The following is a 10,855-nucleotide window of genomic DNA, read 5'->3' as shown; positions in this document are numbered from 1 at the left end:
ATAGTAGAAAATGCTTAGAAAGAGTCTGACAGTTTCCATATTCATTTTCAAAAGTTAGCTCATATCTTCAACACTTAAGAACTATCATCACAATAGTCTTAAAAGTAATAACCATTACAATCCAATTATACCATTTTAGTATTACTATTACTGTTATCATTATTATCGTCATCATGAATATCTGTATTGAAGAGGTACCTAACACTTTGTATATATTATGCTTGAGCTGGGACAGAGAGGTACAGCCCCACACCCAAACAGTTCTTTTACATGTAGAAAGCATAAAGTGCAAAAGCTAGCTTAGGTAACTATAGAAGTAGAGATAGGGAGATTGAATTTTGCTTTTTATACTTAAGTTTTTGTTTCTGAGTTTTGGTCTATAAACAACTGACTCTTAGTATTAGCTGAGAAATTATTATAAAGATAAAAAGCAGCTATTAGTTGAAACCTATTTCTAAAGAAACAGACTACTTGGTGAAAAAAAATTGATGTGGGTCTTTTCAGTATCATAGCTGTGGTCCTAGGTACTGAGGAGGCTAAGATTTCCAGATTGCAATTCAAAGCCAACTAGGCTATGCAAGTCCCAGAAAAATTGATCTCCAATTACCTACTGAGAATCTGGAGGTAGAGTTGTGGACCAAGTGTTAGAATTCTAGCCTTGAACTGAAAAGTTCAGGGACAGCAACTAGACACCTACTCCAAGACCCAAGACTGGCATAACAGAAAATCCATGAAGTTTAAAAATTAGAATAAAATAGAACCAGGTGATTGCTGTTTCCCAGCCCCCTGTATATATCTTAGCATGTGTATGTTAGAATTCCTTCAAAAATATATATCTAAACGGTTCTTATTTAGAACTGTTAAGGCAAGGCTCAATAGCTGTCATCCTAACTACTTGGGAAAAAGAGAGCATTCAAGGCCATTCTCACTTAGATATAAGACCTCACCTGAATGAAATGAACCCCATGTTGTGGATCATCCTTGAGATCCCAGATACAAGGGGAATATTGATAGGTGGATTAAGTTTCAAGGGTTGCCTGAGCTAAAATACCCAACATACCTGATAAAATAACTGACAGAGGAAAGGCTAAGGACTTGGCTTCAACTTTTGCCATGCTCTGATACCCAGGTATGAACTAGGTTATGAACAAAGGAACTGTGAGCATCATCTGTAACTTAAAAATGTCCACAACAAAGCCAACATATACAACAATGCCAACCCCCTTGTCTGAAACTGCTCTTAATGTTTTCTACCCTTTGTTTTCTCTCTAGTCCATTAATTTAAGCTTTGGCTCCAACTAACTTCATTGTGCTTGCTCTAAGTAGAGTTCACTCTATGCTTTCTGTGTATTGATTTAAAAATCTTTGGTTCTCTGCAACATTCCATTCCAAACCATCACTTTCATTAAGAAATGTCTCCATGATGTTCATCCCTTGGGTTCTTTGCTTATGTATCCTAATCTGTTACTTTTCTGCTGCCCTTCCCTTCCTGTTGAATGCATTCTTCGAGTATATCTGCTTGTCTTCCATCCTTACTCATAATCTTGCCTTTTCCATTGATTTCCAGATAAATCATATTCAAAAAATTAGAGATTTCAAAAGTATTATTTTGGAACAGTACTACGTGTGGAATCCTTATGTGGACATATTAGTGGAAAGACACCGTTTCAGGTGAAGTATATCTTCTCTCCCACATAGGTTTGTTTATGAACTAATATGGTTTAATTGACACTGGGAAGAACTCCATGGTCTCTTTCTCTTTACCCACAAAACTTTCAAGACTCAGTATTAGAAATATGAAAGGACCTGAGTTTGGGCACTTCTTTCTCCTCATGTGGCATGTCAAGCAATCGATTTTTTGAGAGACTGAACCTACTGGATATGTCACCTTCATAGTAAACATCATGGCCAAAAGTGAAGGTAGTTGTCAAAAATTCACATCAATACTTCCCTTGCTTACCTGAAGCTGTTTGGATTCTTCTATTAAATCAAGGGCTCAGGAATATCTGATGGGAAACCTGAAGGAGTTTCCCTTCTTACCTGTCATTGCAGGAGAAGAGATCTCGTCAAATGGAGGAAGAAAGAATGAGGAGATATCAGGAGTGAAAGTGTGGGTAGCTGAAGCTAAGAGAGTATGTGTCCAGTAGGAAGCTCACTGGATGCTGCTCACTGTCCACTGGTCACTTGCGATGATCCAAGTTTGTTTACAGACAACTCCATGGAAACCCCAAGATTCTACTAGGTGGTGATAGGCTAGATGGGAGAATGATGTCATCTGTTAGAGCAGTTAAAGAGCATGAAGTAGCCAATCACAAGATTGGATTGTGAACCAGAAAATGTGGTTGGGTAAGACCTCTAACAGCTCCTGAGTGGTTGAACTCTGGGAAATTGAGGTCTGAAAGTCAGATATGGCATCTGCTTTCCCATCAGTTCTTAGGCTGAGGACCTCATCTCATTGTTTCTTTTGTGTTTGTGAATAAAATTTGTATACACTTTTCAATATATTGTACATTCTCATAATGAATATTAAAATTAGATTTTCCATATGCAGTTAATATGCTTGAGGAAGAAGAACAGGGACTTTGAAATTGAAAATAGTTGTGATAATTTCACTCAACCACTGAAATCTGATGAACTTTCAAACTCCAAAGGAAGAATTAAGAAGCTCTGATGACTTGGTTGAGGAGTAGAGTGCATTTCACTGAGGGCATCTTGTAGCGAATGTTGTGCTGTGAGCACTTCCTGTGGTGATTTTTCTACTTGAGATGTTTGAGCAAGGCTTGACTGTTCCAGTTTGTACTTGGACTTCTCATCTTTTTCCTTTATCAACCTTTGGTAATTTTCTCAGACACACATTGGGTTTGTATTATTTCTTATTATTTTGATTTTTGCTGGTCCTATGCCTTGAACTGTGGACCTGGGCACTGTTCTAGGACTTTTTTTTGCTCAGGAATTGAACTTTCATACTTTAATAACCGTTTCAATTTCTTCTCTTTGGTTATTAATTGTAGTTAAGTGTATCACCTAGAAAGGAGTGATATTGATGTATTCATGAAATGGTTTGTTAGTGGGAACTTTGGTGCAGCTAATAAGAATAATGAAACTTAAAAAAAAAGTCTCACAGATTTTCCTGCCTTGCCTGACTTGCAACTAATATCTTCAGATCAGAGTCTCCAGCATATTGGTGATTATAGGTGTCAGTTCTATGTTTCCTGGTAGTATTGCATTGTTAGGTTTATGGATCTCAACTGCTTCCAGCAGCATCTTTTGCAGCACTCTCATGCTTTGAAAAATGGCCTCTGCCCATTAGAATAAAAAGCTGAGAGGGTGAAGGTCCACGTGCCCACAGAACTTTCTTCTTCTTCTCTTTGAACATATTTCTTTGCCCACCATTTCTACCTCTGCTTCTGGGCCATGCAAACACCCCTCTTCTGGGACTTTTATATGCCAGAAGCCTAATGGATAATTTGTTTCTTCTAAATATGAAACCAATGTGGCATTTATTGTAGCCTTCTTCCTGTTATTAATATCCACTATGGAATCTTGGGCCTCTTTACATTCTCTGTCTGCTGGGTCCAGGTAGAAAGTCAGGAAAAATGGAGAGTAAAATAGAGACACTACTCAGCGGAGGAACACAGGGAAAGTGAGGGTTAGGAGAAGAGATATTTCTGTAGAGGTCAATTTTTTTTAACTTTTCTTTTACATTCAAAACAACTTTTTTCCTACGTTTTTAATGATTTTTCTTTTAAAAATAGTGTACAGTGGGGCTACAGTTAAGAGAGCAAGGTAATGAGTACATTTCCTTTTGAGTGTTGTTACCTCCTCCTTTGTTTATCCTCTCCCATCCCTCCTCTCTCCATCTCCCCACCTCCAACCTCTCTCCCAAGTTGTAAAGTTTATTTTCAACATAGTCTTGTACATCTCATTGTTACAATAGGTAATCCTGTATCCTTATTTCAGTATTTTTATGTTCCTTTCTCTGCCCAAATTATAAAAATGTATATATGTAAGTGGCAGGGCACCGACATCAAATACAGTAAAAACAGGGGTTATACAGTGGGGGAAGCACATACAAAAGAAGCACAAAAAATCACTTAGTATAATTTAAATAAGCTAAAAACAATTGCAAGAAAGAAAAAGTGAGTTGTTTCCATTTCTTGGTGTTCATTTCACTTATATGTTCATATGTACATAGCTTTTGATCTTTTTTGCTTGTCCTAGACTTATACTAGTTATTGCAAATAAGGTAATCCATCAGACCTATGATTTTGGACCGTTCTTATTCCACTTACAACAGTCTTTTGTATTAAAAATGATAAAAATTTAGCTCTTTTCTTCTGAAACTTTTATCCATTGTAAAGACTTAAAGGATGAAAGTCCCCAAAGTGAATATTTAAAAACTTTCTTATATCAAAAAACTCATTTATGCCATTGGTTAGTATGCTTGTCTTCTATGGATTGCTTTTCAGAGGTTATATTTTGTCCATGCATTTTGTTTTATTTTTATGGAATCTAACACTATTCATTCATAGTGTGTGAATGGGTGTGTTTCTATCTATTATTAGATATATGATGTATATATATAGTTTTTCATAGTTATATATACAATTATATATGTATAGTAGTTACTATATATATTCATGTATATCTATATAAAGTGTCACAATAAATTTTGGGTCACAACTACAGTGTAATTTACACCTCTCTTTGGGAGACATGTTCAATTTTTTATAAGAGTGCCGTGGACTTTATTGCTGGTTTGGCTTTGGACTTTTGTCCTGGTGTCTTAGCCCCCTGTGTAGGCTTTTCTCATTGCCATCTGAAAAACTCTCACTTTGGTGAGTTGTTTTAACGAGGTTTGAAATGACATCCTAGTAATGATGCTTAGATTTGTTTTTGAAATGCTGTTTTCAAACACTTGAGCCATAGCTACACTTCCAATGACATGTGACTGTTAATTTGTATTTGCATAATCTTTAAGTAGTTGTACAAAGAACCTGCCATTCATCAAAGAATTATTTGAAGAATGGTGAATAAATGTTGACACTTTCCTATCCTGCCACTAACTTTAAAAGAAAAAAAACAGACAAGAAGAAAAATAAATGTTGATTTTATTGAAAAGAAGCAACCCATCACTAAATCTTTGAGCACAGGCACTGTTTGAGGTGGTGCTGCACTCACAAGGGTAAGGTACACATTTTGTGTCCAGCCCACCTCTGTCAGGATTGTGTGTGCTTTCCATGCCCTGGTTACTACTTCTCCTGTGACTTCTCTTTTTACTACTCAATACGTCTCCTTGGGCTGTGATAAAGTGAGTGAGTTTCTGATCATTTGTATGAGTAAGAGCAACAATGTATGGAAGAAATCTTTTCGGCTCAATAGTATGGGAGCAAGAGCTGAACACAGGAAGCATTTACCAGTTGTTGGCTACAGGATAAAAATCCATGAGTGATTTCTAAAAGTGGTGACAGAGGAACATGCAAGACAGGAGGCCAACACTGATGCCCCACATATTTCCTTGAGCCTTCACCCAAAGACCATAGAGCATCACATCCCAAAGTGACTAAGTTAGGATGGTAGAGTGTTCCAACATAAGAAGAAAGACTTGACCCATACCTAGAGCTGCAGGATGCTCAATGGCCTTTGGGTTGACTCTTTTCCAGGTTTTACTGGTAGCAATGGATAGAACAGTAATGTTCCCTGTCTGTCTAACACAGTTGTACATATTGTATCTGAATGCAGTACTTGGAACTAGATGTTCTATCGTTATGAGTCAAGGACCAAGTAAATTCTTTTTCTGTGTACTTATAGCTTCTGAATTCTAGGCTGCAGTCTCACCTATTGTGAGTTATTTCTGTGTGTTTGCATGTGCTCCTTGAGGTACTAGAATTTGGATTGGGAACATGTGCTATGTCCTTGAGCATTATGGATTGAGCCGACTGTGGAGCCACAGCTGTATTTCACAGGGATGCACTTCTGTATTTCATTTTCATCAGAGCACCTGTGATTGCCTGGGCATAATTTAAGCAGACTGTCTATTCCTGATGGCCTCTCTTCTTCTTTTAGGATTTTGTTTGCTTGTTGGTTTGATTTGTGACTGTCTTGTGGCTTCAATTCAAGTCTGGGTCTTGTCCCTGAATTGTTTTGCTTAAGACTAGTGCTCTGACCTTTGAGCCACAGTTTCACTGACTGCCATTTGCTGGTTCTTTGGAGATCAATGTCTGACAGACTTATTGCACACATGCAATCTCTCAGAATAAGGATTCTTAGAAATTAGGCTCTGTTCAGCTGTGATGACATGGTTGAATCATCACTCACTCCTCCTCCATTGCAACTCTTTTAAGTTTCAAGACAAGGAATCCTTAATTCCTTTAATTCCTATATGGTTTGGGACCTTCTACCAAGATTTTATTGGTGTAAGGTATGTGAGTGTTTCTCACCTTAAAAATGCTTGTTTATTGATTTTCCATTCAGTATATCACTATGCACTTTTGAAGGAATTCTATCATTTTTTATCCAGGACCTGGGTCTTGAACTCAGGCCATGGGAAATGTCCTTGATGTATATTTCTTAGCCTGTGCTCTAGCACTTGTGCCACAGTTTTAATTCTGGCTGCTTTCAGTGCTTGATTAGGAGTAAGCCTAGGGACTTTCCTGGCCAGGCTTGCTTCACACAGCAATTCACAAATCTCAGCCTTCTGAGGATATATAGCATTAGAGGTAAGACCACCAAATGCCTGGCTGTGCAAACATTCTTTTGCCCCTCAGTAGACCTGCTTCCATACAAAGTCTTGCACTTTTCCATACCCTGTAAAAATTTGCTTCTGTTCTCACGTAGATTCTCTAGTGGTAAATATAACTGAGTTTGTTCTCATCCCAAGTTAGTGATTTGATAGCAAATTTGAAATGCAAGACAAATTTAGGTTTTTGTTTTCTGGACTATTCATGACCCTCTTCATATCCATTATTTGTAAACTAGGGTACTATATGCCTATCCAACATTTTCCTACATTCCAAAAGATTTCTGATATAAATTCAAGCTAAATATCCTTGATTATAAGTTGTCAAACTCTGTTATGATAACCCTATCAGTTCTTTTTTTCATTAGCAATTTCCAAATATTAGCCTTTCTCAATTAGGGATGAATTTTAAGAATTGTGCATTTGTGTTCATGGAAGATTGTTTGGAATATGACTTTGCTGATTCTGTTAAAGTTCATGATCTGCCTATGGGCCCCTTCATTGATTACTTTGTTCATTATTCAAAGCTCTGAGTTTTCTATTAGTTTATGCAGTGTTAAAACTCTTTGTGTACACTCCTGATGGTGACTCTGAGGTCATTCTGAAGTTAGAAAGGTGTTAGGCACTGGTAGCCCATGGTTTTAGGACAAGATCCTCAGGAGGCTGAGACCTAGGGATCACCACTATGTTAGGTTCATAGAGAAATCCCTGAGACTCCTACCTCCAATTAAGTAGCTAAAAGCAAGCAGTGAAACTGTGCCTTAAGCAGAAGAGCATTGGCCTTGTGGAGAACTGCTAAAGGCCAGAGCCTTGGTGCTGAGTTCAGGCCACTACAAGCATAACAATATAAAGAAGAGAGGTGTTTTCTTGAAGGAAATAATCTCTGATAGCTGATAACACTGAATTGTATCCTTCAAAGGATGAATTTGACCAATAGTGTCTCAAGAAATATTTTTAAATGTAATTAGTTATTTTTTGCCCAATGTCCTTCCACCCTAACTCTATCTCCTTCACCTCACATTTCCCTGACTATTCTTAGTACTGCCCACCCCGTATTTCTTCACCTGCACCTTGAACTTGTAGCAAGGCTCAGGCCTGTCCTCTGCATCTTGGAGTGTGACCAACTGCACCAGCATGGATGCTCCACAACATGGGTGGGAATGGAACTGGAAGAAGATTTTTCCCCTGTGTGCTATAACTAGGAATGGTTGGGAAGTCAGGACCACCCCCCCTCGTTTTGTCTATCAGCCCCTTGTGACATTTGATCATGTCCACCTATAAGATCTGACTACTCTGCTCAGAAGGAGTGGTTGGACAACAGGGGCGTATGTAATCTTTGACATATTCAGAGTCTGGTGCCTCTAATGGACACTGAGTCTTTGCTTCTACTGCAATCCCAGATGAGTGCTGACTCTTTCTAGACAAGTAGAGGGTTGATCTAGCCTTGTGTGTTTGTAGTTTCATTGAAGTAGTGGCATATTGCTTACATGGGCATGAGTGTTGAGCAAATTGTACTTGATGGCCAGTCCACATTTTGGCTGGCTTTCATGCCGCTGTAATTCACTGGACCAGGCCTCAGGTAACCATTGCTGTCAGGATAACCTGGAGTCCTTGCCTCCTCTGTGTGAAGTTTCTACCACAGTATATATTTGCCTTTCCTATGAATCATTTTAGATAACAACTACAGGAGTTATGTAGTGAATCAGATATGTCTGTGCATGTGTGTGTGTGAGTGTGTGTGTGTGTGTATATGTGTAGCCAGTGTGGGATGGAAGGGTTTTGTGGATATGTGTGTGCCAGTAGTGGGGATGGAAGCCAGGAATAATGTACTCTCACTTACCTTTTTCACTCAAGCCTGGGGCTTTAATACTTGAGTCACAAGTCTATTTCTGGCTTTTGGTTGATTAACTTCACATAAGTGTAACAAGGATTATTTTATTCAACCTGGCAAAGAACCGTATCCTGTTTTCAGCCTCCTATGAAGCTGGGTTTCTAAAGGTGAGCTGTCAGTGTGTTTCCTACAGGAGTTGAGCTGGTGATTCTACAGGACATATGGCAGTTCCCTATAGGAGAATTGTTTACACTCCTCAAGATCCGCTAAGCCCACCTTCCAACTGATTTAACTGTTTTACTTTGAACTTGGACATCACATTTCATTTCCTCCTTCTGTTGTGAGGCTCACTCATGATTTTTCTACAAAGCCTATAGACTTTGTCCTTTGTGACCTTCATTTTCCTTGGTGAATCTTTTCCTTCCTATGTCTTAGTTCTGCTGCCTCTTCCTTGTTCTCCCACAGAACACTGTTTTCTTTTTGCCAGCACAGCTTTTGATCCCTAACAATACCCAAAAAGACCACAAGTTTAGTTATATGTGAAAACAGAAATAGTTACTTTATGAATCATCTATTAATTGTACCATGTTGCATTGTTCACTTTGAAGTTTTATTAAAATATGGAAAGAGAATTTTAGTGTAGTTAAACTATGAAGCTAGATGAATATATCTAAATATATCTATAATTTTTTGTAGTTTGTATAACTCATACAGGGAATTAAAGCACAAAGTGGATAGTGAAAATGGGACTCACAGTCTTAAAGATATTATACAACATAGCCATAGTACTGGGCAATCTCCATGTCTGTTTGTCTCTGGTGGAAGGATGGGATTTTCCCCATAAAGGTGTTTTTGGCAGCCTTGTCACGCTCTTGCTGAGCCCGCCTTTTCATGGCTTCGCGCTCTGGCCTCTGCTCCTTGCTGATGGGATCTGACTCTACTGGCCCAGGAACATGAGATTTCCTCCATGGAATGGGTTGCAAGCTGAAGTCTTGCAGGAGATATTGGTGTGGAGGCTTAGGTAGTGAGCTGAGCTTGGTGCCAGTAGTGGAAAGGGGATTGTACCACAAAGATGTGAAGGATGAAGTTTTGTAGGGTGCAGGCCTCCTAGAAAGAGCACACTGGGGAAGGTTGTTCATTACCCCCAGAGTGGAATTGCTGAAAATAGGCCGAGGTGGTTTGATTGGAGCCATCAGACATGAGTTGTCAGTAGCTGGTTGGGCTGCATTTACTGGAACAGGCTGCGCTGTGTTAGGAAGAGGCCGGGCAGAGTAAGCTCCAGTAGGTCTCTGGGATGCCAGAGATTGTGGCCTGTGAGAAACAGGTCGAGCTCGAGGCTTCTCTTGGGAGAGAAAAGGCAAAGGCACCAACTTGACCTTCCCAGGTGGAGGCAGCAGCTCACTCTGGCTTGGGGAGGGACACTGGTTTTCCGCACTGCTCTTTGTTGTGTTTACTAGAAATTTCTGAGGACTTCTAGAATGCAGCCTTGATTGAGTATCTGTTGAAAATCTGGTATCTTTGGAATTGTTGGCCTTTCCCAAGGCCCTGGAGGTAGGCAGCCCCATTTTCTTCCCACTCTTGTCACCCAGTGCATGGAAAACCTGCACTGACTCTGTCATATGCATGGATATGTTGCTTCCAGGCTTTCTCAAGTCCTCTTGGGAAGGCTCAGATTGGTTTCTTTTGTGCTTTGTAGTGCTTGTCTTCTCTGTTTGCACTTGGTTCTTTGACTGTTTAGTTGTTCCAATTCTCTTCCTTTTGGTTATTGTTTTCCTGCCCCGGGTCTTAGTTTTGCTGATTCTGCTGGGTGGGGTTTTGGATGTTTAGTGCCAGAAGGTCTGCATTGATTTGCAGTGTCACTGGGTGGGACAGTGCACACTACTGCTTGTTCCTTCTAGTGCTTCTCTGGGTTCTGGCACTGGACTTTGGCCTTGGGAGCTTCATCAACAAGCTCAAGGGCTTCATGCTTGTTCTTTCCTTGAACTGAGGGACCGTTGCTGACACTTGAGTTCTTCTTTTGCAGGGTCCCATAGAGCCTTCCCATATTTTGGGGTTGGGTTGTTATGTCGACTATCAATTGCATAAGATCTGTCAATGAATTAAAAATTAAAGTGAATTGAAAGTAACATTCAATGTACATTACTGTGAATCAAAGTAGCTTGATTACCGTCCCCCAGCATAGCAATGTCAGCAAGAACAGTGCTTCATTGGATTCCCTTTGAAAAGATGCCTCGATCTACATGGCTCAGCCTGATCTTTTCCAAAATGACCAAATCACAAGACTG

The 10,855-nt window shown here is 39.4% G+C and overlaps 1 protein-coding gene across 1 annotated transcript; it reads right to left on the bottom strand.

The window, feature by feature from the left end:
• Window positions 1-9,337: 9,337 nt before the first annotated feature.
• LOC105984413 (uncharacterized protein C2orf78-like) lies at window positions 9,338-10,195 on the bottom strand. The gene has a single exon (XM_013014588.1). It carries the CDS (start codon window positions 10,193-10,195, stop codon window positions 9,338-9,340), a length of 858 nt encoding a protein of 285 aa, XP_012870042.1.
• Window positions 10,196-10,855: the final 660 nt, after the last annotated feature.

This window comes from Dipodomys ordii, unplaced genomic scaffold (assembly GCF_000151885.1).
Source record: "Dipodomys ordii isolate 6190 unplaced genomic scaffold, Dord_2.0 Scaffold24, whole genome shotgun sequence".
NCBI classification, from domain to species: Eukaryota; Metazoa; Chordata; class Mammalia; order Rodentia; family Heteromyidae; genus Dipodomys; species Dipodomys ordii.
This window is presented reverse-complemented; position numbering and strand designations above follow the sequence as displayed.

Coding starts and splice junctions, on each gene's coding strand:
- LOC105984413 (XM_013014588.1), bottom strand. CDS start 10,195: ATGCATATGACAGAGTCAGTGCAGGTTTTCCATGCACTGGGTGACAAG.